Here is a 25,922-nt window from a genome sequence, read left to right on the forward strand (position 1 = left end):
CTTGTTTCGACTCAGGTCTTTCAGTGCTCTGTCAAACTCTTCACGCAGTATCGTATCTCCCATTTCATCTTCATCTACATCCTCTTCCATTTCCACAATATTGTCCTCAGGTACATCACCCTTGTATAGATCCTCTATATACTCATTCGACCTTTCTGCTTTCCCTTCTTTGCTTAGAACTGGGTTTCCATCTGAGCTCTTGATATTCATACAAGTTGTTCTCTTTTCTCCAAAGGTCTCTTTAATTTTCCTGTGGGCAGTATCTATCTTACCCCTAGTGAGATATGCATCTACATCCTTACATTTGTCCTCTAGCCATCCCCGCTTAGCCATTTTGCACTTCCTGTCGATATCATTTTTGAGACGTTTGTATTCCTTTTTGCCTGCTTCATTTACTGCATTTTTATATTTTCTCCTTTCATCAATTAAATTCAATATCTCTTCTTTTACCCACGGATTTCTACTAGCCTTCGTCTTTTTACCTACTTGATCCTCTGCTCCTTTCACTACTTCATCCCTCAGAGTTACCCATTCTTCTTCTACTGTACTTCTTTCCCCCATTCCTGTCAATTGTTCACTTATGTTCTCCCAGAAACTCTGTACAACCTCTGGTTTAGTCAATTTATCCAGGTCCCATTTCCTTAAATTCCCAACTTTTTGCAGCTTCTTCAGTTTTAATCTACAGTTCATAACCAACAGATTGTGGTCAGAGTCCACATCTGCCCCTGGAAATGTCTTACAATTTAAAACCTGGTTCCTAAGTCTCTGTCTTACCATTATATAATCTATCCGATACCTTCTAGTATCTCCAGGCTTCTTCCATGTATACAACCTTCTTTCATGATTCTTGAACCAAGTGTTAGCTATGATTAAGTTATGCTCTGTTGAAAATTCTACCAGACGGCTTCCTCTTTCATTTCTTACCCCCAATCCATATTCACCTACTATGTTTCCTTCGCTCCCTTTTCCTACTCTCGAATTCCAGTTACCCATGACTATTAAATTTTCGTCTCCCTTCACTACTTGAGTAATTTCTTTTATCTCATCGTACATTTCATCACTTACTTCATCATCTGCAGAGCTAGTTGGCATATAAACTTGTACTACTGTAGTAGGCATGGGCTTCGTGTGTATCTTGGTCACAATAATGCGTTCACTATGCTGTTTGTAGTAGCTTACCCGATCTCCTATTTTTTTTATTCATTATTAAAGCTACTCCTGCATTACCCCTATTTGATTTTGTATTTATAACCCTGTATTCATCTGACCAAAAGTCTTGATCCTCCTGCCACCGAACTTCACTAATTCCCACTATATCTAACTTTAACCTATCCATTTCCCTTTTTAAATTTTCTAACCTATCTGCCCGATTAAGCGATCTGACATTCCATGCTCCGATCAGTAGAACGCCAGTTTTCTTTCTCCTGATAACGACGTCCTCTTGATTAGTCCCCGCCCGGAGATCCGAATGGGGGACTATTTTACCTCCGGAATATTTTATCCAAGAGGACGCCATCATCATTTAACCATACAGTAAAGCTGCATGTCTTCGGGAAAAATCACGGCTGTAGTTTCCCCTTGCTTTCAGCCGTTCGCAGTACCAGCACAGCAAGGCCGTTTTGATTAGTGTTACAAGTCCAGATCAGTCAATCATCCAGACTGATGCCCCTTCAACTGCTGAAAAGGCTGCTGCCCCTCTTCAGGAACCACACGTTTGGCTGGCCTCTCAACAGATACCCCTCCGTTGTGGTTGCACCTACGGCACGGCCATCTGTATCGCTGAGGCACGCAAGCCTCCTCACCAACGGCAAGGTCCTTGGTTCATGGGGGGAGGGACAGATGGATAGTCAAATCGAAATCAGCTGTATTTTGACCGCCATCTTGGCCACTGCACTACAGAACTGTTTGTGATCGTGTTTCCAAGTTACTGCTATGTTAGTGACAATTTGTGAACAATGACCAGGAGAGGCACGGAAATGGAGGCACCCCAGCGCATCACTACGAGACTGGTACACCAGAAGAAAAAAGTGTGACCGTTACAAAACGTTTTCGTGCAAACATCAGTCCAGCATCCAAAGTGACATCACCCCTTACTAAGTTTTTTCTTCTTCCACAGGATGGCCACAGAATTCACGAAAAGACTATGTAACATCTGTATGGCCTTATTTTAAAGTTTTTTTTGTAATGCCATTTAGCCTGAAGATGAGGTTCACCTCGAAACATGTCGCTAAATAAGTAAGTAATACAATAGTTGACGGTCGAAAAATAATCAAAATGGCTTCAAATTCATGAAAGAAGATATTATTATAGTCGTATATGTTGTAGTATTATATACAGATTCTGGGAGTTTCTTGTTAACGTAATACAATTATATTTTGCATTATTTGAAGTTCTTTACATATAAGAGTGCTCTCTCTCAGGAATGAGTTTCTCCGATTTTATGACATACGTATGATTTAAAAATGGATTATGAAGTTGCTATGGGAATAGCTTGGTTGTATGTTAGCGGAATCAGCAAATGTGGATACGATATCTCATTTGTGGTCTCATATTGATCTGTAGCGTACCCCGAAGACTATGTTAAGCTGAAAGGTGATAGTTTGGCTGTGAGTGGGTAAAGTAGTATGGAAGACCTCAGTTAATTCGTTTATATTTTTAATGATGGAAAATAATAAATATGTGCAAAATATTGCGATAGAGTGTGTAATTAAAGTGTAATAGCATAGAGATAATTTTTATTACTATTTGATCATGTATTTACCATATTTCATTCAGTCAGTTGTCAGATACTAAAATATGTTTGCCTAAACAACTACATCGTGATCATAATTATGCATTTTCCAAAAAAAGTATCCATAATCGGCTCTGAGCTCCACGAAATCGGAGATAATGACAGTACATTCATCAATTTTCTGATTAAACTTATAACCTAGACAACAGTGTGTACTACAAACAGCCTGTCATTGGACTGATAATTAATGGTTACATTCATTGGCTTCAGACTATTACCTTCAAGTCAAATCTGTAACTGTATTACAGACCGGCCTATGACCACACTCGAGATTAATTACACTCGAACCTTGTTTCTTAACAAATTTCAGTTACACGTAGCCGAAGCTCCATGCAGCACAATATTGAATATTGATAGGTCAAACTTTTTACGGGGGTTGAATGAAAAGTAATGCCTCCACCTTCGTTAATTGCGTTTGGATGCAGAAATAATCCTTAGAATGTGATCATTAATTACCAATATTCACTTTTCCACATAATCACCAGCCAATTGGATACATTTCTGCCAACGATGAACGAGTTTTCTTGAAGCCGTCACGGAAGAAATCGACACTCTGTTTCCGCACCCACAGTCTCACGGTTCTCTTAACGTCTTCATCAGAAGCATAATGATGTCCCCGCAGATCATCTTTCATTATTGGGAACAGATGGAAGTCAGACGGTGCGAAATCTGGGCTGTATGGAGGATGCCGTACGGTTGTGAGATTCAGTCTGTGAAGTTCTGGTGTGGTGGCACGTGAAGTGTGTTATCTGGCATTGTCATGCTGCAGGAAAACATTTCCCTTTTCCTTCAGGACACTTGTTAGCAGCCGTTTCAAAGGTCACATCGTTGTGATGTAGCGATCTGAATTTATTGTTGTTCCACGATCAAGGGAATCAACATGGATAACACCATCTGGGTCCCAGAACACTGTGGCCACGATTTTTCCAGCTGAGGGCTGCGTCTTGAATTTCTTTTTCTGGGACGAGTCTTTGTGTCGATATTCCATACGTTTCGTCTCCAGGTCGTAATGGTGAATCCACGTTTCGTCTTCTGTCACAACTAAATGGAGAAACGCATCACCTTCATTCTCGTAACGCGAGAGGAGTTCCGGGCAAATTTCAAGTCTGTGCGCCTTTATTTCAAGATTCAGCATTCGGGTTACCCATCGTGCACAGATCTTCCGATGGCCAAGCAAACCAATAATGTGACCCATACGTTCTTGTGAAATGTCGATTGTGCTTGCATTTTCTCTCTGAGTGATACGACGATCGTCCTGAATCAATCTGTCAACATTTGGCTTGTGAAACTCGGTGGTTGCTGTCACAGGTCGTCAAACTCTTTGTTTGTCAGGCAGATCAGATGTTCCCGCCTCAACATCTTTAAACTTACTCGCCCAAGGACGCACAGTACTCACATCAACACAATCACCAAAAAATGCTTTCATTCTCTGATGAGTCTCCTTTGGGGTGACACCTTCTGCTGTCAAGAATTCAATGACTGGACGTTGCTTAAATTTCATTGTCCGACCGTCTGCGCAGGGTATCATACCTTACACTGTAACACACAACCGTTCAATGCTAAGGCTTCCCGCCAACTGGAGCTGTAGGGAAGAGGCTACGGAACAAGCCAGTACCTGCCATATACCAACGCTGCCAACTGTTGAAGAGTTACGAAGGTGGAGGCATTACTTTTCAGTCAACCCTCGTACAAAGCTTTCTCCAACAGGTGAGTGATATCACTTGCGTCAACAGACAAGTTATGGACGAATGTCATCAGATGGCGTTAGTTACAGACATGAACGTAGCCCAAACAGCGTCACATATGGATGCACATCCTCGCAACGGCGATACACAACTGTTGGCGGGGCCTATGTCGTCACTTAGGCAGTATGGCCCTCGTCTGGGACAATGTCAGACACTGTACATGCGACAGTGGAATGGACGAACAGGCACGTGCACCACATGAACACAACTGATGGCTGTCATATAGTGGGTGCCCTAGGTGCGACAGACCTAATGCCTGAGGTTTTTGTAAGCATCAGTATTATCACATGCCAACGTAATAGGGAGGAGAGATTAGGGCTTTAATTCCCGCAGACGATGAGGTCGTCAGAGATGGAGAAAACGCTCAGATTGCAGTAGGAAGGGGAAAGAAATGGGCTGTACCCTTTCAAAGGAACCATTACGGCATTTGCCTTAAACGGTTTTGGGGAATCCCGAAACAGCTAAAAGTGTATGGCTGAATGGGGATTTGAACCGTATCAAGGGTGTACTGTGAGGGACTCGGTTCGGGGACAATAACTGCCAACAGAGTCAACCGAGATGCCGGTGGCAGGTGTGGTCGTCGACTATCTCGGGCAGTAACAGCAGATAGACGGTCACAGTACAGCAAATCGCTCATTAGTTGACTACTAGACAATCATAGGGTACAGCAGTCACCAGCCCACATGTGCTCCTCTGCTCACAACACAAACCAGGACACAAATGCAGGAACAGAGACACTATATTCTAGGTCACCTGGATGATGTGTCGCGTTGCACTCCGATGTCACCGAAGGAATACGTCAATAGCCATACGCTATGCACTCCAGGGCAGTGGTTAAGTGTGTGCTAGAACTATTCTTGAAATGATGTATCTACATCCTGTCGGCCGGCCGGTGTGGCCGTGCGGTTCTAAGCGCGTCAGTTTGGAACCGCGTGACCGCTACGGTCGCAGGTTCGAATCCTGCCTCGGGCATGGATGTGTGTGATGTCCTTAGGTTAGTTAGGTTTAAGTAGTTCTAAGTTCTAGGGGACTGATGACCTCAGTAGTTAAGTCCCATAGTGCTCAGAGCCATTTGAACCATTTCTACATCCTGTCGAATCAAATGCAATGCCTGCTGGTGTACTGCAACTGCAGCAAGACGATGCACAGCCTCACTGTTCTCAAAATGTCCCATAATTGTTTGGGAAACACTGCAGTGACATGAAGGCGACTTCGTGGCTCCCCAGGTCAGATTAGTGTGAGATGTGTGCAGCACCGTTAGGACGTGTGGAGTGCATGCTATAGGCTACGTGATCGATCTTTCCATTTCTGTTACATTTTGTTCTGTACCTAAGGAACTCCACAAATTGCCATAAAGGAAGGCTTTCTAAACCAAATATCACAGCGGCCATACCAATGGTACTTAAAGTTGCAAAATAAACATAGGCAGTACACGACGCATTGTCTGGAAAATTTTGTTTCTCGCTACTGGAACAATTAAAAAAAAAAGTGTATTGAAACACAAACACAAAACAACGTTTGGCAGAACGCCGAAAACAGGCACTTTCTGTCTTCGTCTTTTTCACCTACCATTTAGAGTATAATTCCATTCTGATTCATTTTCTGTTTCCTACTGCCACAAAAAAGTTCAAAAAATCGCACTTAATAATTAGCTATGTAAATGGTATGGTTAAAAAAATAAGCATCATCTTAGAAGCGTTTATATCAGTAAAATCTGCTTAAGTAACATGCTACAGTACTAGTACTGCTTAAGCTATTATGAGTAGCGATTTTAAAATTCATACATTAACTAACTTTAATTCATTATTTCGGGGACATCGATCTTACCTCCGAGAAATCCGTATCCTATACACAGGTAAATAACACTATTTGCGAAATAACACAAAGCGAATGAAATACATCCCAGAACACTTCCTAGTATTGCAACTACTCGGAAACCATATCGGTTGGCAAGAGCGGACACAAAAGGACCTGTAACAGAAATAATCAAATATGTACAACACTCAATTTTAATAAATGAAATCTGAAATAAAAAATTATTAGTTTTCTTACAAATGCTATGCATCGAGCTCAACAAAAGTTAGAAATAAAAGCAATTTGTTGATAAAATAAATTTAACGTGCATAAGAAAGTACTTGGTCTATTGTTTATGATCGTTCCATTTAAACTTCAGTCATAAAACACGCCTTACATTCTGTACGTCTCTTAAAATAATAGAGAGTGTGAGACGAAATGTTCCATTACTGATCAAAGGAAGTTCAAAGTTTACAAATCAACACTTAATTATATACGACACCATGGCTATGTTTGCAAGGTTTTGGGGATTAATTGCATTTATTTCACATTGTTATGCACATCATAGTTGAAACCTGCAGTATTTAACGTAGATGAAAAATAAAAGCGTTTAATTGGGGTTGTTACAAAATTAATTTAAAGACGATTTTTGAATCTCTCATAGAAAGTAGAAAAGGGAAGGGGATTAGTATTCAACGTCCTGTCGAACCGAAGTCATTAGAGATGGACCTTAGCACTGACTGGGGAAAGGCACGGACGTGTTCTCTTCAGTGGAACCATCCCGGCATTCACCTTCATAGATTTAGGGCAATCTAAATAAGGATGGCTGTACTGGACTTTGGATCCAGTTACTCCTAAATGCGAACTGAGGGCAATGAAGGAGAGAAAGCAGTCATTAAAGGCTCGAGCTCGGACTGAGGAAGGACGGTTAAGGAAATCGGCAGTGTTCTTTTTGTGGAAGCAATTAGGCATTGACCATAAGGGATTCAGAGAAACCACGGAAAACATAGAACTGATTGGCTGGACGGGGATTTATGTCGGTCTCCTCCAGAAATGCTAGTCGAATCCACCGCGCTGGCCACATTTTTCATTGTGTCCGGTTACGGCTGACTTGTTGTTTCTCCCGGGGCAACCAAAATCGGAGAACTAACGTAACAGACAAAGGTCGTGGAGATTACATTTTTAGGTAGCTTGAAAGAGTTAAAATACCAGAGTATTTAAGACAGACTCAGGATCGGTGTAGCGATCTACGTTCAGCCATCCGTGGTTTCCCTAAAACAATTCGAGTGAGTGACTGGAAGTTCTCTTCAAATGAGTCTACGGCCGCATTCCTGTCCCATCTGTTTACATTCGAGCCAGAACTCCGACATCGACGGGAAATAGAACCGCGGTCTTTCCCGCTAAGACGTGGAGCAGTTTAGGCGCCTGACTCACCCGCCATGAGGTAGAAACCGGACAGCAGAGAGCCGACGATGGCGACGCGCGGCTTGGACTCGCCGAGGTCCCGCGAGATGTCGGCGAGGAACATGCCGAACGACGAGATGATGCCGTCGACGATGAGGTTGCAGCAGAAGCCGGCGAGCATGACGACCCAGCCCCAGCCGCCGTCGGGCGGCACCACGGCGTACGCCGCCTCCGCCTCGTCGTCAGCGTCCTCCACTTGCTGCGCCGCCTTCTCGTCCTTCAGCAGCGGCTTCTCGTTGTTCACCGTCCTGCACACCCAAAACCCTTGCTCTGCCATCTGCTAACTGAACTCATTTTTCGAAGACAACTTTACAGCAGATCCTTAATCGCTAATAGTTTGTGGGAAACATTCTTTCGAAACTACGCAATTTCTTTATACATTTGGTCATCAGTTGTTTCGAGGTTGAGGCTTCATTACGAAGCGCTAATGCTCGTTGAAGCCAGCCTCTTTTGTCGTCGTACTGCTTGACATCCTCACGAAAAACGTTTCTTTAGCACTAAAATCCGAATGAAGCTACATTTTTGAAAGCGAGTTCTCAATTTTATCGTAAGAATGTAAATACTTACTGTATGTACTCATGGGTTATATATATATATATATATATATATATATATATATATATATATATATATATATATATACTCCTGGAAATTGAAATAAGAACACCGTGAATTCATTGTCCCAGGAAGGGGAAACTTTATTGACACATTCCTGGGGTCAGATACATCACATGATCACACTGACAGAACCACAGGCACATAGACACAGGCAACAGAGCATGCACAATGTCGGCACTAGTACAGTGTATATCCACCTTTCGCAGCAATGCAGGCTGCTATTCTCCCATGGAGACGATCGTAGAGATACTGGATGTAGTCCTGTGGAACGGCTTGCCATGCCATTTCCACCTGGCGCCTCAGTTGGACCAGCGTTCGTGCTGGACGTGCAGACCGCGTGAGACGACGCTTCATCCAGTCCCAAACATGCTCAATGGGGGACAGATCCGGAGATCTTGCTGGCCAGGGTAGTTGACTTACACCTTCTAGAGCACGTTGGGTGGCACGGGATACATGCGGACGTGCATTGTCCTGTTGGAACAGCAAGTTCCCTTGCCGCTATAGCAATGGTAGAACGATGGGTTCGATGACGGTTTGGATGTACCGTGCACTATTCAGTGTCCCCTCGACGATCACCAGTGGTGTACGGCCAGTGTAGGAGATCGCTCCCCACACCATGATGCCGGGTGTTGGCCCTGTGTGCCTCGGTCGTATGCAGTCCTGATTGTGGCGCTCACCTGCACGGCGCCAAACACGCATACGACCATCATTGTCACCAATGCAGAAGCGACTCTCATCGCTGAAGACGACACGTCTCCATTCGTCCCTCCATTCACGCCTGTCGCCACACCACTGGAGGCGGGCTGCACGATGTTGGGGCGTGAGCGGAAGACGGCCTAACGGTGTGCGGGACCGTAGCCCAGCTTCATGGAGACGGTTGCGAATGGTCCTCGCCGATACCCCAGGAGCAACAGTGTCCCTAATTTGCTGGGAAGTGGCGGTGCGGTCCCCTACGGCACTGCGTAGGATCCTACGGTCTTGGCGTGCATCCGTGCGTCGCTGCGGTCCGGTCCCAGGTCGACGGGCACGTGCACCTTCCGCCGACCACTGGCGACAACATCGATGTACTGTGGAGACCTCACGCCCCACGTGTTGAGCAATTCGGCGGTACGTCCACCCGGCCTCCCGCATGCCCACTATACGCCCTCGCTCAAAGTCCGTCAACTGCACATACGGTTCACGTCCACGCTGTCGCGGCATGCTACCAGTGTTAAAGACTGCGATGGAGCTCCGTATGCCACGGCAAACTGGCTGACACTGACGGCGGCGGTGCACAAATGCTGCGCAGCTAGCGCCATTCGACGGCCAACACCGCGGTTCCTGGTGTGTCCGCTGTGCCGTGCGTGTGATCATTGCTTGTACAGCCCTCTCGCAGTGTCCGGAGCAAGTATGGTGGGTCTGACACACCGGTGTCAATGTGTTCTTTTTTCCATTTCCAGGAGTATATATATATATATATATATATATATATATATATATATATATATATATATATATTTACGTATAATAGATTTTCTGTAGTAAATTTTCTATTCATATTTTATCTCTGGTCAGAGAATGCTCAACAATTACGTTGACATACACACAATTTAGACTCGTTACCAAGTCTGTAATCCGACTCTGAGTCTGTCATGACACTACAAGAAACTCTGACATTAGAGCGTGTATTCTGTAACTGATGGTTAATTATTAAAATAAAGTTACAGCGTTCTTCGAATAAGTTACGGAAATGAATGATTAGCTACGCAGCTCACTATTAGCCCGTAAACGCAATTGGCGATGACCAAAAAATAAAAGAAAAAAGCGCGTTTTGGTCGCAGGGACGTTTCTCTGTACCTTGTCTTCGTTTGACGGAGCAGAAATGTTTTCTCGTGATGGAGGTGGAATAAAGAAGAATACAACTGTTTTGTTTGCGTTGGACAAACTTCTTATGTTTTTCGTCTGAAATGTGAACTATAGCACTGACTTTTTTCCAAGCACCATTTTTCTTCTTATGAAGCACATTTGCAACTGCAAACACTGCGTCACTTAATTTTCACCTTTCACCCCGCAAGTCTCACAAAAAACAGCTTCAGTAGAGGGCATCTGAGACTGACAATCGGTCATCTACGCCCTGTCAGTGCTATTTTATAACAGCAAGATCGCACACTCAACTTCCGTACTAATCCACCACTAGTCTAACACTCCTGCATGCTTCAGTATGAGGGAAGGAGTCGTCGTGTCGGAAACAACTGCAGCGCCACCGTTCTCAGACTGCTGTAGACCCGCACTCGCTTTCTGACATAGTGACGTTACGTGGATAACCAACGCCAACGCAGAATCAAAACAAGTCAATGCATTGGCACCACTCAACTTCGCCAAAACCGGTAAAACTGCTTACTTTAATCGAAAATAGATGACCACTGTTTTCTCGGAAGTAAATAACATTCTTTTGTTTGGTTTCACAGAACGTGGGTCAACAAGTACAGCTGACGTCTGCTGTGAAAAGCACACAAACTAAAATTTGCTTTTCAAAATCGACGGCGGGAGAAGCTGTCATCCTCCACGCTCCGCTGCCTGTATAAAAAATACTAAGTATAAGGTTCAGAATTTTCGTTGGGAGCTGCGTTGTCAGCGCGGCGGATTGCCAAGCGAAGGGGCCTGGGTTCGATTTCCGGCCGAGTCGGAAATTTCTCCGGTGTTATCCGTACGTTCGTGTCGTCATAATTGCAATTCCACAGCTGAGCAGGCTGAATGGGTGCCAACCGAAAGCCAATAAACTGAAAAAAAAAATACTTTTCGAGCAGAAGCACTGTGACAAATATACATGAAAAGGCCGCGTTTTGGGGGAGGTGGGGGGAGGTTTGGTGCTCGGCTCCTATTTGAGAGAGAAAAATGGGGTGAAAAGTTTTTGGTTTAGCCTGGACCCGCGACCATTTGTATAGCCATTCGAACATTTGCCTTACTGCAGATATGCTACAGTACATTAAGAAAGGTTTGAATGACGAACCGGACCTGATGTCCAGGCAAATTGTGCGGATCAATTAATTCTACATCTACATCTAGATGATTACTCTGAAACTCACACCTAAGTGCCCGGCAGAGGGTTCATCGAACCACAATCACACAATCTCTCTACCATTCCACTCCCGAACAGCGCGCGGGAAAAACGAACACGTAAACCTCTCCGTTCGAGCTCTGATTTCTCTTATTTTATTTTGATGATCATTTTTCCTATGTAGGTTGGGCTCAACAAAATATTTTCGCATTCGGAAGAGAAAGTTGGTGACTGAAATTTCGTAAATAGATCCCGCCGCGACGAAAAACGTCTTTGCTTTAATGACTTCCATCCCAACTCGCGTATCATATCTGCCACACTCTCTCCCCTATTACGTGATAATACAGAACGAGCTGCCCTTTTTTGCACCCTTTCGATGTCCTCCGTCAATCCCACCTGGTAAGGATCCCACACCGCGCAGCAATGTTCTAACAGAGGACGAACGAGTGTAGTGTAAGCTGTCTCTTTAGTGGACTTGTAGCATCTTCTAAGTGTCCTGCCAATGAAACGCAACCTTTGGCTCGCCTTCCCCACAATATTATCTATGTGGTCTTTCCAACTGAAGTTGTTCGTAATTTTAACACCCAGGTACTTAGTTGAATTGACAGCCTTGAGAATTGTACTATTTATCGAGTAATCGAATTCCAACAGATTTCTTTTGGAACTCATGTGCATCACCTCACACTTTTCGTTATTTAGCGTCAACTGCCACCTGCCACACCATACAGCAATCTTTTCTAAATCGCTTTGCAACTGATACTGGTCTTCGGATGACCTTACTAGACGGTAAATTACAGCATCATCTGCGAACAACCTAAGAGAACTGCTCAGATTGTCACTCAGGTCATTTATATAGATCAGGAACAGCAGAGGTCCCAGGACGCTTCCCTGGGGAACACCTGATATCACTTCAGTTTTACTCGATGATTTGCCGTCTATTACTACGAACTGCGACCTTCCTGACTGGAAATCAAGAATCCAGTCGCACAACTGAGACGATACCCCATAGGCCCGCAGCTTGATTAGAAGTCGCTTGTGAGGAACGGTGTCAAACGCTTTCCGGAAATCTAGAAATACGGAATCAACTTGAGATCCCCTGTCGATAGCGGCCATTACTTCATGCGAACAAAGAGCTAGCTGCGTTGCACAAGAACGATGTTTTCTGAAACCATGCTGATTACGTATCAATAGATCGTTCCCTTCGAGGTGATTCATAATGTTTGAATACATTATATGCTCCAAAACCCTACTGCAAACCGACGTCAATGATATAGGTCTGTAGTTCGATGGATTACTCCTACTACCCTTCTTAAACACTGGTGCGACCTGCGCAATTTTCCAATTTGTAGGTGCAGATCTATCGGTGAGCGAGCGGTTGTATATGATTGCTAAGTAGGGAGCTATTGTATCAGCGTAATCTGAAAGGAACCTAATCGGTATACAATCTGGACCTGAAGACTTGCCCGTATCAAGCGATTTGAGTTGCTTCGCAACCCCTAAGGTATCCACTTCTAAGAAACTCATGCTAGCAGCTGTTCGTGTTTCAAATTCTGGAATATTCCATTCGTCTTCCCTGGTGAAGGAATTTCGGAAAACTGCGTTCAATAACTCCGCTTTAGCGGCACAGTCGTCGGTAACAGTACCATCGGCACTGCGCAGCGAAGGTAATTGACTGCGTCTTGCCGCTTGTGTACTTTACATACGACCAGAATTTCTTCGGATTTTCTACCAAATGTCGAGACAATGTTTCGTTGTGGAACCTATTAAAGGCATCTCGCATTGAAGTCCGTGCCAAATTTCGCGCGTCTGTAAATTTTAGCCAATCTTCGGGATTTCGCGTTCTTCTGAACTTCGCATGCTTTTTCCGTTGCCTCTGCAACAGCGTTCGGACCTGTTTTGTGTACCATGGGGGATCAGTTCCATCTCTTACCAATTAATGAGGTATGAATCTCTCAATTGCTGTTGCTACCATATCTTTGAATTTGAGCCACATCTCGTCTACATTTGCATAGTTAGTTCGGAAGGAATGGAGATTGTCTCTTAGGAAGGCTTCTAGTGACACTTTATCCGCTTTTTTTAAATAAAATTATTTTGCGTTTGTTTCTGGTGGATTTGGGAGAAACGGTATTGAGCCTAGCTACAACGACCTTGGGATCACTAATCCCTGTATCAGTCATGATGCTCTCTATTAGCTCTGGATTGTTTGTGGCTAAGAGGTCAAGTGTGTTTTCGCAACCATTTACAATTCGCGTGGGTTCGTGGACTAACTGCTCGAAATAATTTTCGGAGAAAGCATTTAGGACAATCTCGGAAGATGTTTTCTGCCTACCACCGGTTTTGAACAAGTATTTTTGCCAACATATCGAGGGAAGGTTGAAGTCTCCACCAACTATAACCGTATGAGTGGGGTATTTATTTGTTACGAGAACTGTTCAGCAACTATATCATCGTAGTCTGGGGGTCGGTAGAAGGAGCCAATTATTAACTTAGTTCGGCTGTTAAGTATAACCTCCACCCATACCAATTCGCACGGAGTATCTACTTCGACTTCACTACAAGACAAACCACTACTGACAGACACAAACACTCCACCACCAATTCTGCCTAATCTATCTTTCCTGAACACCGTCTGAGACTTCGTAAAAATTTCTGCAGAACTTATTTCAGGATTTAGCCAGCTTTCTGTACCTATAACGATTTCGGCTTCTGTGCTTTCTATTAGCGCTTGAAGCTCAGGGACTTTCCCAGCACAACTACAACAATTTACAACTACAATTCCGACTGTTCCTTGATCCAAGCACGTCCTGTATTTGCCATGCACCCTTTGAGATTGCAGCCCATCCCGTACTTTCCCGAGACCTTCTAACCTAAAAAACCGCCCAGTCCACGCCACACAGCCTCCGCTACCCTGTAGCCGCCAGCTGAGTGTAGTGAACTCCTGACCTATTCAGCGGAACCCGAAACCCCACCACCCTATGGCGCAAGTCAAGGAATCTGCAGCCAACACGGTCGCAAAACCGTCTGAGCCTCTGATTCAGACCCTCCACCCGGCTCTGCACCAAAGGTCCGCAGTCGGTTCTGTTAACGATGCTGCAGATGGTGAGCTCTGCCTTCATCTCGTAAGCAAGACCGGCAGCCTTCACCAAATCAGATAGCCGCTGGAATCCAGAGAGAATTTCCTCAGATCCAAAGCGACACACGTCATTAGTGCCGACATGTGCCACCACCTGCAGCTGGCTGCACCCTGTGCTCTTCATGGCATCCGGAAGGACCCTCTCCACATCAGGAATGACTCCACCCGGAATGCACACGGAGTGCACACTGGATTTCTTCCCCTCCTTAGCCGCCATATCCCTAAGGGGCCCCATTACGCACCTAACATTGGAGCTCCCAACTACTTTGCAAAAGATTTTAACTGGACTGAAATTAATGCACAGTTAATGGCACCACTTGTATGTGTACCGCTCGGATTTTACGTCACCGTTTAATAACTCCAGACTGGAGCGAGACTGATGGTTCAAGTTTAGTCCACCGGTGTATGAGACGTTGGTCTAAGATAATCTTTAACCATTTAAAAATATCTTGCTTCGTTTGGATTCTACCTACAAAAAACACGTTTTTCTGAGAGGTTTTGATGCGCGCCACTTCTATACTTTAAACTTGTACGAACCGATTCAAACTCTGCACAAAGGTAGATAAATAGAAAAACTCGAAACTTTTTTTTATCTAGTAGCCTTTATTCGTTGTCGAGATACGACAGTTTAAAGTCGAGCTAAATGCAGCACGTAAAATTCGTTCTTCCGTGAATTCAGGGCGCGGAAAGTCACTCAAATGACGTCACCTGACTGAGGGTCGCTGTGCAGCATACTGGTGAGAGGCGTATCAGCAAACGACGATAACCCCAACATCTTCCTTAATGGTGCCGCGGGAGTAGTCTGCCATTTGCAAGTAATAACGTTTATAAGTCCACAGTGCCCTTTTCCGTGCTTCGTGGGTCCAATGGCGGTGCTCCGAGGCCATAATTTCTCTCTACTCTGGGGCATGATACACGTAGCTTCTGGCTCCATAGTGAAGAGGTAGCATAGCTGCTCATCATTTGTTGTTGACTTGCTCTGAACTGACAGTGATCTACAGCACTTTTGCGCATCTGTCGACAGTTACAATCCGTGGTGGTCCATGGCGACTTAACCCGTTGCCAATCGGCAGCGGCGATTTTCTCTGAATCGAGGCACTCGTGATACACCCCTGACACCTGAGGAGCCCACGGCCTGTACGATCTCCCATTGACGTAGCATGTCTTATCCATCCTACAGCCGGCAGTTACGCCGATGGCCAGTAGATCTTAGACGACATCTCTGTCGCTGAGCACCCTCAGCTAAAAGCGTAAGATCAGCGACGCTACCCACAGAATGAAATGAGTAAGTCGAAGCTGGTCCTTCCTTTCTCCTCCTCCTGTCTACCACCACTGCCGGCTGCATTTTAACTTGGTTGCGTTACTTGCATTTGGAATACGTATAGATGTATTCAGAGTTATTTGCATTTGCAGGGAGAGAAAAGGAGGGTAAACCGATTTAACACACACGATTTAAAAGAAATAGTTCGGGACGACCAGAGACGACAGAGGTCTGAAACGCGTTGTATGAAATAGCAAGGTACGAGGTGCAACGTTGCTGTCGACTACCCAGCTGGCAGGATTCTTGAATGAGTAGCTAGAAAGTTCCGCTTTATGAAACGTCTCTGGGTACTTCTGGCGTAGCCTTTAATATAAGCGACAACAAAACTCGTCTCCTCAGACCTCGAACATCAGACGGAATAATGTAATGCACTGTGTGAGGCACTGGATACGAAGTTGGTACCTGCTAAATATAAAGCCCTATATCGTGGTACGCCTACATCACTTTATGTAAACGCCGAAATGGTTCTATTAATAAGGCCTCGACTAGTTTGCTTCCCTATTCTGGTACGTCTGGTCGTCTGCAATTACTTCATCGTCGACGTGACGTTAAACTTTAATTGTTAGAAACCATTCAAAAGCCAAGATCACATCAAAAATTTCTTAAATTTAAGACGGCCGGTTTCAACCATCATTGCTATCATCTTCAGGTCTTTAACATTTTTTTTTATGTTGTAAAACATGTTCATTTTACGCTGAAAGTCACGCACTGGTTGTCATGTGGATAAAACTCAGCACATTATAAACGTTTGTCATTGCTGCTGAGTTTTATCCACTTGACATCTTGTGCGTGAGGTTCAGCGCAAAATGAACATGGTTTACAACAAAAAGATATTAAAGACCTGAAGATGACAGCAATGACTGCTGAAACCGGTCGTCGTAAGTAAAGAAACTTTTTATACGATCTTGGCTTTTGAATGATTTTTAACAATTAAAACAGATCGCCCTTCAGTATTCTGAAAATGATAAAATTCAGTTGAACTTTAACTTAACTCCATTTTTTCAGTGGTATAAACAAAAGTCACACAACAGAAAATATAAAAGTATGCTCCTGCTTAATATAACAACATTAAACAGGGAATTCCTATAGCGAGTTTGTGATACTGGCTTTGTAGGTACACTGTACGAAATCTGTTACCAAACATCAATAATAATAATCAGAGGCGTCAGTGATACACTGTTTTTTGTGAAATTCGTCAATAGAACCCGTACTAAGCTGTAAATTTTACGAGTAGGAAAGAGAGAAGGTACCGGGTGTATTCGAATAAAATGAGGACATTTGCTCATATTTAAATGTTGGCTGCTCAGAAAAAAATTGCACGAAGTAAGCGACATCTACTAGTGTTTATGAAGCCACAGAAGTAACTGTTCCAATTCAGCAATCGTTTAGGTGTGAGTTAGAAAATTATTGCATCGGCCGTATCTGAAATGCGTGCTCTAATTTGATTTTTGTGCACAGAAGGATCTATGGCTGCTCAAATTTATGAGAAGGTGTTCCTTGTTTTTGTATCTACAATAATGGGCGATAAAACGATTAGATAATGCCCTTGAGATTTTAAAAGCGGCCAAACAAAAGTGTATGAAAGGAAGTGGAGTGGCAGGCACATTATCCAGACCGATGAAATCGTGGACCAAAAATTGTAGTCTGACCGACGATTAACGATTGCTACTCTCGCTGATGAATTTCCTCATTCTGGATGCACCACTTTTTCTACAATTGTCATGGAAACACTCTGCATACTTTTGTTCACATACAAAAACCTGTACCTTAAGCAAGATAATTCACAACAATACTACCGAGTTGTGTCAGAATCGTTTGAAGAACCTTCCACGGACACAAGAGTTCTTGTATGATTTCACACGTTTACTGTCTTAGCTCTGAGACGTCAACAAGCGAGCATTGCGCTCCGTGAGTGGGGAGCGGCAGTTGCTTCCTTAATGCTTTCATCGCGAGGAATCGTGAAACGAGACGTTACCAGGCAAAAGGGAGTGCTACGCGGTATTAGAGTGCTTTCTAATCCAGTTATCCATGAGTATGGGAGGGGGGTTATCGCAGCGTCCACAACTGTGTCCCAAAAAGCTTTGATTTTAATGAATCTGTATTAAGTATGAAATGTACCCACCAGACTCTTATAATTTCAGTTTAGAGGCGCCATCTTCTATCCAAGTTTCAGTGTGAGTACAGCAATTCAGTGGCAGGTGTTTTTTGAAATCGCACTAAACTTTGTCATTGAGAATATAAACAAAAGTGCTGTGTGTACCCACTGCAAGCTACAAATTCTTTAAGTAGCAGTCATACAAAAGGAACATTCTTGCAGTCATGAGAGGTGGGCTGGTTTAAGGAGGGTAGGACGTCAAACGGGCCGACTTGGAGCAGGAGAGGCATCACAGGACATTTTAATTTCCAGTGTCTATACTTTCACAAATAAATTCATAAGACGTTGTCAGCATCACCAGGTTCAAAAATGGTTCAAATGGCTCTGAGCACTATGGGACTTAACATCTGAGGTCATCAGTCCCCTAGAACTTAGAACTACTTAAACCTAACTAACCTAAGTACATCACACACATCCATGCCCGAGGCAGGATTCGAACCTGCGACCGTAGCGGTCACGCGGTTCCAAACTGACGCGCTTAGAACCGCACGGCCACACCGGCCGGCCAGCATCACCAGGAAGGATTCAGGATTCACACTCATTTCAGTGGAAGTTCGAAAACGTAACAAAATATTATTTTTACATGTGAAATTTCACATTTTTTCACTTACTTATAGCTGCCTTTGTTGCTATGGGTACACTTTTCTTCATAAGTTAGAGAGATGCTTCGATGAATTTTGCACAGCATACATACCATACTTACAGGTGTATGAAACTCTACAATTTCTTTAATTTATGAAAAAACGAATGAGCTGTTATATTTTAAACTTCATGTTTAGAAGAAACACAAATTTTACAGTTAATTACCTCAATTTTTACCACAGTTTTTAATAGATGTGGAAAATTCTAGAGTTTCATACACCTTTAAGTATGGTTTGTATGCTGTGCAAAATTCATCGAAGAATCTCTCTTACATATGAAGAAAAGTGTACCTATAGCAACAAATACTGCCATTAGTAAGTGAAAAAAATTATGAAATTTCACATGTAAAGAAAATTATTTCGTTATGTTTTCGAACTTCCACTGCTATGAGTGTGAATTCTGATTCCTTCCTGGTCATACTGACAAAGTTTTATGAATTTATTTGTAAAAGCATAAACAGTGGAAATTAAAATGTGCTCCAAGTCGGCCCGTTTGACGTCCTACCTCCCTTAATCGAGCAGTGTTGGAAAATTCTGTGGTGTGAAAATTCAAACTACATTTCAAAATTTATGAATAGTAAGAGAACTTGGCGATGTACTACAATCTTTCAAAACGAGTGTAGAAAAATTCTTCCGCGTGAATGCTGAAAATCAAAGACTAGCCAAAAATGTGCTCAAACTCATCCGCCGATTCGCCGATCTGGCGTAGTCACTCGGGGATCAGCCGTAGCAGCAGCTCTGCAAATGGAACATGAGCATCTGTCTGCTGTCTACGTCGAGCTGGCTGCATTGTGTAATTGCGCAGGTGTAGGCCTTGCGCGATGTTGGAACTGCTGAACGTGACAACGAATACCTTGTATATCTGGAAGTCTGAGATTGGGCCTCAGCGTCGCTCGACGAACTCCGGTCTGGTTTTCATGTATCTTGAGACATCTCATTGTACAACCGCAACACAACTAGATGACTTCATGACGAATTACTCGCACGCTGGCCCTTAGCATGACTCTCCTAAGCCGTCGCACAACGTCAGCACAGGTTGGAATGGTGACACGCTTGCCGACAACATACTACCAGTCGCCACGTCACTGGGAATCCTGAGTGAAGTGCGACTGCTCACAGCGCTAACACACGACTTTTGGAAAACACCTTCACCTCATAGCATTCAACATGTGTGCAGGGCAATTCTTCAAGCTGTCTGTGACGGAACATGACAGAATATCGTTAGACGCATGTACTAGTTCATTCTGGGACGGTGTTTCTAAGCGACACAACCCACTGTACACAGCAGAAAGTCCATGTACATTTTACATCGTTAAATGAAATTGTAAGCAATTATGTCATTTAATAAATAAACGATATAAAACTACCGCTAGAGGTAACTAAGAACGAGCCGAAGCCCTGAAGGGGAAGATGTTCCTTAGACAACGTTGTTCGTTAAGTGTAATGTGGAATGAGTTTCTGAGGGCACGCTATTTTCGGATACCTGCAACATAAGGATCCTTTTTTTCTAAAATATGGAGATTAATTTGACTGGATGTTTACTACATGATAGGCTCCATTGGTCCTGTGGGGCTGCGAAGGAGAATTTTTCTAGGAGGAATTATTTCGTGTCAGTTATGTAAGTTCTCTGTAACATACTTTGAAAGTACGTCTTGTCAGCCCACGAGCTTAACGCCACTTCATTTCGCAAACGCCTGAGGCAGTGAACTGCGAGTGTGACAAGTCACAGACGCCCTCTTCTTGCATCCCTAATTTTATTCCATTCAATTTGTACGTGTTCTCCCTTGTGTAAATACCTTTGAAGAACAATTTTTTTTCATGTTTAAGCAGATGACACCAAAATTCTTTTGGCAAAATAATAAAAACACTGCTTACGATGATAAGAATAGTACTCAATTTTTCGTCGTCCACTACAACTAGACAGCGTGTCCCAGGTGGAATAGTCAGTATCAAGGGATATGGCAGGAACGATCATTCGAAGGAAAAATATATCGTAAACATGGGTTCGAAAACGCATACCTTAAGGGCTATGAACACATCTTCACCTTCGATATTGTGAGACAAATCTCTTCTAGTGTAAGCACTTTGCCTTCTATATTAGGGAGGAAGCAGTATAGACCAAAGCAAGAAAAAATTGTGTTCTAAAAATTAACTCTAAAATGTATACCTTAATAGCTATTAGCTCTATTAGGTGATGCGCTTATAGTAGCGAAGATGAACAAGTGTTCGTAGCTCTTAACGTATGCATTTTAGAACAGGTGCTTACTTGACAGCTGTGCTTCGAATTATCGTTCCTATTATATCCTAGAATATTGACCATTCCTTCTGGGACACTGTGTATACAGGGTGAGTCACTAACTATTGCCACCTAGAATAAATCCGAAAGTATGATACCAGCTGTAAAGTTTGTGGGACGAAAGTTGCATGGGACAGCGGGGGCCATAATATGACGTTGATTTTTTGTTGCTAGGTGGGGTCGCTTCGGAGATATGGTCAACTTTGTTTTTTTAAATGGGATGCTGCAGTTTGGTACTTATTTTCTGATAGCGGCTATCGAGACGAATCCAGTGATGTGTAACAGTGAGGTCTTAGAAGGTCAACGAATGTCACAAAGGTGGCATGAGCGTCCATTTACAGAAGGTGTTCGATTGACCATTGGTGTCAATGCAGTGCTACAATCTTCTTATCATGGATTGAGTGGTATTCCTTATCACATCGGCACTTATCGAAGCACATGCTCTGTCAATTCTCTCTCGCATATCTTCAGGTATAGTTGGAACGCCTTTATAAACATTGTCTTTTACGAATCTCCACAAGAAAAAGTCCAGAGGCGTCAAGTTTGGCGAACGAGCCGGCCATGGCACATCTCCTCCGCGTCAAATCCAACGATTTGGGAATTGTCTCAGCAGATCATCTCTGGCCATCGGTGAAAAATGTGCCGGACACCCATCGTGTTGATACCAAATTCTGTTCCTTGTTCCTAAAGGCATTTCTTCCAATAACAGACGTAATGTTTCTTGCAGGAATGTGGTGTACTTCCTACCATTAAAATTTCCTTCGATGAAATAGGGGCATGTAATTCTGTGCTCCAGAATCCCACACCATACATTCACCGACCACGGTTTTTGGTGTGCAAATTGCCTCTGCCAATATGGATTTTCAATTGCCCAATAATGCATGTTATGCAAATTCACATTTCCATGGTTCATGAATATAGCATCGTCAGTAAAAAATCAAATCAATAAATGTCATCCCTCTGAATCTGAAGTCGCCTTGGCTCATGCCAGATTCCCTTGCGATTTGACGTGAACTAACACAAGGATCTCGACCCACAGTGGTAAGAGTACCAACTTCCGTTTCCTCGTTAGTAACTTTCCTATGCCGGATATGTTTCCGATGCGTTAAAGATACAGTTGTTCTCAGTTTATCATACGCATATTTAAATGTACGACGTGTAGGGTGAGTACGTCGAGGATATCTTTCAGTGCATAAGTCTCTAGCTCTCACTGAGTTTCGTTGGCATTCTCCGTAAAGAAGAAGCATACGACTTGTTCTTCGAAGAAATACATCATTCACATTCGCTTGATTCGACGATACTAGTCTTACCGTTGTATTGCGAAACAGTCGTATGGAGTTTACATGTCAATGGCACATTAGAGGGATACGCAGTATTCGGTGAATATTTACTATTTGCACCATATATGAGAGAGAATTGTTAGAGCATGTGCTTCGATAAGTGTCGATGTGATAACGAATACCACTCAATCCATGATAAGAAGATTTCAGCACTGCATTGACACCAATGGTCATCACTTCGCAAACCTTCTGTAAATGGACGTTCATGCCACCTTCGTGACCTTCGTTGACCTCCGAAGACCCTACTGTTACACATCATTGGATTCGTCTCGACAGGCGCTATCAGAAAATAAATACCAAACTATAGTATCCCATTTAAAAATACAAAATTGACCTTCATATCTCTGACGCGACCCCACCTAAAAAAAAAAAAAAAAAAAAAAAACTCGTTATCCCATGCAACATTTGTCCCACGAACTTTTCAGCTACTATCGTACATTCCGAGTTATTCTAGGTGGCAATAGTTAGTGACTCGCCCTGTAGGATGCTGAATGATTCTAAATACTTTCATATCATTGTCCATAATACTCCTTTATGTATTATATAAATAGAGTATAAAAGTAAATTCAGTCGAAGTTAGTCCCAATCTTTCGAACTGGGAGAAAATGGAAAATTATGGCGTCACGACAACGGCGAATTCGCCACAGGCGGATCAGGAAGGAAACTGGGTGACTCATTTCCAAAAGAGCCGTCAGTTATTCGCCTTGGTCGATTTACGGAAATTACGAGGAACCAAAATCTTGATGGCCGCACGTGGATTTGAATTCAGGTCTTCCAGAATACAATTGCAGTGCCTTAACCACTCGGCACGTCGAATTCATTATGAGGCGAATGGACTGAGATGGCTGTCACCACGTACTAGCACTGAGTAAGGATGACGGGTAACCAATATGCCGCTCTAAAGAGCTTTCCTGCATCTTTCTGTTTACAGGCGTTTAATCTTAATGAAAGGAATGCGTAACCAGAAGCCTTAGGGACCGTCCGAGTTTTTGTCGTTAATTATGCCAACGAGCGTCGCTCCGGCTGCTTCTCTTCCTAGAGTGGCTCTGTAATTACATAGCCGGTGCTCGCAGCTCGTCCCCGCCGTTTCAACAAACACATCGTGCAAACACTGTGGCACGTGTCGGCTCGACTCAACACCTGCTATCTGATATATTGCCTTTCGCCTTGACAGTTGTTCGACTATACCGGCTGATGTTTCCGAATAAAGGCATACACGCGAAATAGAAGCTGCGTTGTTGCACTAGGGAAAGTCCCAACAACATATGAAAACTTAAAAGCGATTTGTTGATGGATGATCTATATCTAATGTATCACTTTGGATGAACTGTTTTACTGGAGTTTCATTAGCTATATCTTATCTGTTTCGAAGTTAGGGTCATTTAGACCTCACTGTCTACTAGTACCTAACGATTTAATGTGAAACGTCCCCTTAGAAAAATTTATGAATGACTGTGCTGACAAACCTCTTACATATTTGCTTTTCAAACAGCTGAGCAAAACTGAACGTACTCAGACATTTCTCTCTTTACTTATTCTGATCAACACTAAACTGACACACAATATTTTTAGCGCAACGCAATCTGACATTCAATAATCCCTACAAAAGAATGGCCCTGACTAACAATAACCTATACCTTTCATGAATCACTTACCTTACAAAAATCTTCGTTACTCGAACTACTGCAATACAGCGAGCGCCAATACTGCCAGCTAAATAAAAGATTCTAACTACTGAAGTCACTAACTACTGATAGGCATAGTTACATAGTTAGCAAATGAAAGATTTTGATAGAGAACAAACAATGTATTTACCTTAATAATGTTCAAAAGTCATTATATATATATATATATATATATATATATATATATATATATATATATATATATATATATATATCAGTTCATGACATCCAGTCTTACAAATTTACTGTCTCTGATGGACACCCGTCCAGATCATCCACTCTCAAAACTCCGCCATCTCACTCCCCACATCCACCACTGCTGGCGGCTCACCTCCAACTGCGCAACGCTACGCGCTGTTCACATCCAACTGCCCAACACTACAATAGCAAATTCCAACAATGCTAACCAGCCACAGACTGCACTCAGCACAGCCAGTGATTTTCATACAGAGCGCTACGTGGCGTTACCAATATAAAAACCTAAACAGCCTACTTACAAATGATGATAGTCTTTACTGAGGCTTACAACGTAGTCAGCTTGTTATGAAAGATGTCCAGGGGGTGCGCAAAAATGTGGGAGCACTGAAAACATAACACATTACCACACTTAACACGGAGTAGGAATACCGTTGGCATTCAAAACTGCTTACAGACGTCTCAGAATGGATAGATATAGGACAAGTATGGCTTTCAGGAAAATTAAAGAGACCTTTGGAGAGAAGAGAACCACTTGTATGAATATCAAGAGCTCAGATGGCAACCCAGTTCTAAGCAAAGAAGGGAAGGCAGAAAGGTGGAAGGAGTATATAGAGGGTTTATACAAGGGCGATGTACTTGAGGACAATATTATGGAAATGGAAGAGGATGTAGATGAAGACGAAATGGGAGATAAGATACTGCGTAAAGAGTTTGACAGAGCACTGAAAGACCTGAGTCGAAACAAGGCCCCGGGAGTAGACAACATTCCATTAGAACTACTGATGGCCTCGGGAGAGACAGTCCTGACAAAACTCTACCATCTGGTGAGCACGATGTATGAGACAGGCGAAATACCCTCAGACTTCAAGAAGAATATAATAATTCCAATCCCAAAGAAAGCAGGTGTTGACAGATGTGAAAATTACCGAACTATCAGTTTAATAAGTCACAGCTGCAAAATACTAACGCGAATTCTTTACAGACGAATGGAAAAACTGGTAGAAGCCGACCTCGGGGAAGATCAGTTTGGATTCCGTAGAAATGTTGGAACACGTGATGCAATACTGACCTTACGACTTATCTTAGAAGAAAGATTAAGAAAAGGCAAACCTACGTTTCTAGCATTTGTAGACTTAGAGAATGCTTTTGACAATGTTAACTGGAATACTCTCTTTCAAATTCTGAAGGTGGCAGGGGTAAAATACAAGGAGCGAAAGGCTATTTACAATTTGTACAGAAACCAGACGGCAGTTATAAGAGTCGAGGGGCATGAAAGGGAAGCAGTGGTTGGGAAAGGAGTGAGACAGGGTTGTAGCCTCTCCCCGATGTTATTCAATCTGTATATTGAGCAAGCAGTAAAGGAAACAAAAGAAAAATTCGGAGTAGGTATTAAAATTCATGGACAAGAAGTAAAAACTTTGAGGTTCGCCGATGACATTGTAATTCTGTCAGAGACAGCAAAGGACTTGGAAGAGCAGTTGAACGGAATGGACAGTGTCTTGAAAGGAGGATATAAGATGAAAACATCAACAAAAGCAAAACGAGGATAATGGAATGTAGTCAAATTAAGTCGGGTGATGCTGAGGGAATTAGATTAGGAAATGAGACAATTAAAGTAGTAAAGGAGTATTGCTATTTAGGAAGTAAAATAACCGATGATGGTCGAAGTAGAGAGGATATAAAATGTAGACTGGCAATGGCAAG

At 43.1% G+C, this 25,922-nt stretch overlaps 1 protein-coding gene across 1 annotated transcript in view; it reads right to left on the reverse strand.

Annotated features, from left to right (window-relative positions):
• The window catches only part of LOC126249030 (monocarboxylate transporter 3-like), a 405,178-nt gene that overhangs the window by 98,339 nt on the left and 280,917 nt on the right, over positions 1-25,922 (reverse strand). The window contains exons 2-3 of the mRNA XM_049950639.1: positions 7,765-8,042; positions 6,364-6,507 (exon numbers count right to left, since the gene is read on the reverse strand). Coding sequence (XP_049806596.1) covers positions 6,364-6,507; positions 7,765-8,042 — 422 coding nt within the window. The remainder of the gene's footprint in view (positions 1-6,363; positions 6,508-7,764; positions 8,043-25,922) is intronic.

Source organism: Schistocerca nitens, chromosome 3, assembly GCF_023898315.1.
Source record: "Schistocerca nitens isolate TAMUIC-IGC-003100 chromosome 3, iqSchNite1.1, whole genome shotgun sequence".
Lineage (NCBI taxonomy): Eukaryota > Metazoa > Arthropoda > Insecta > Orthoptera > Acrididae > Schistocerca > Schistocerca nitens.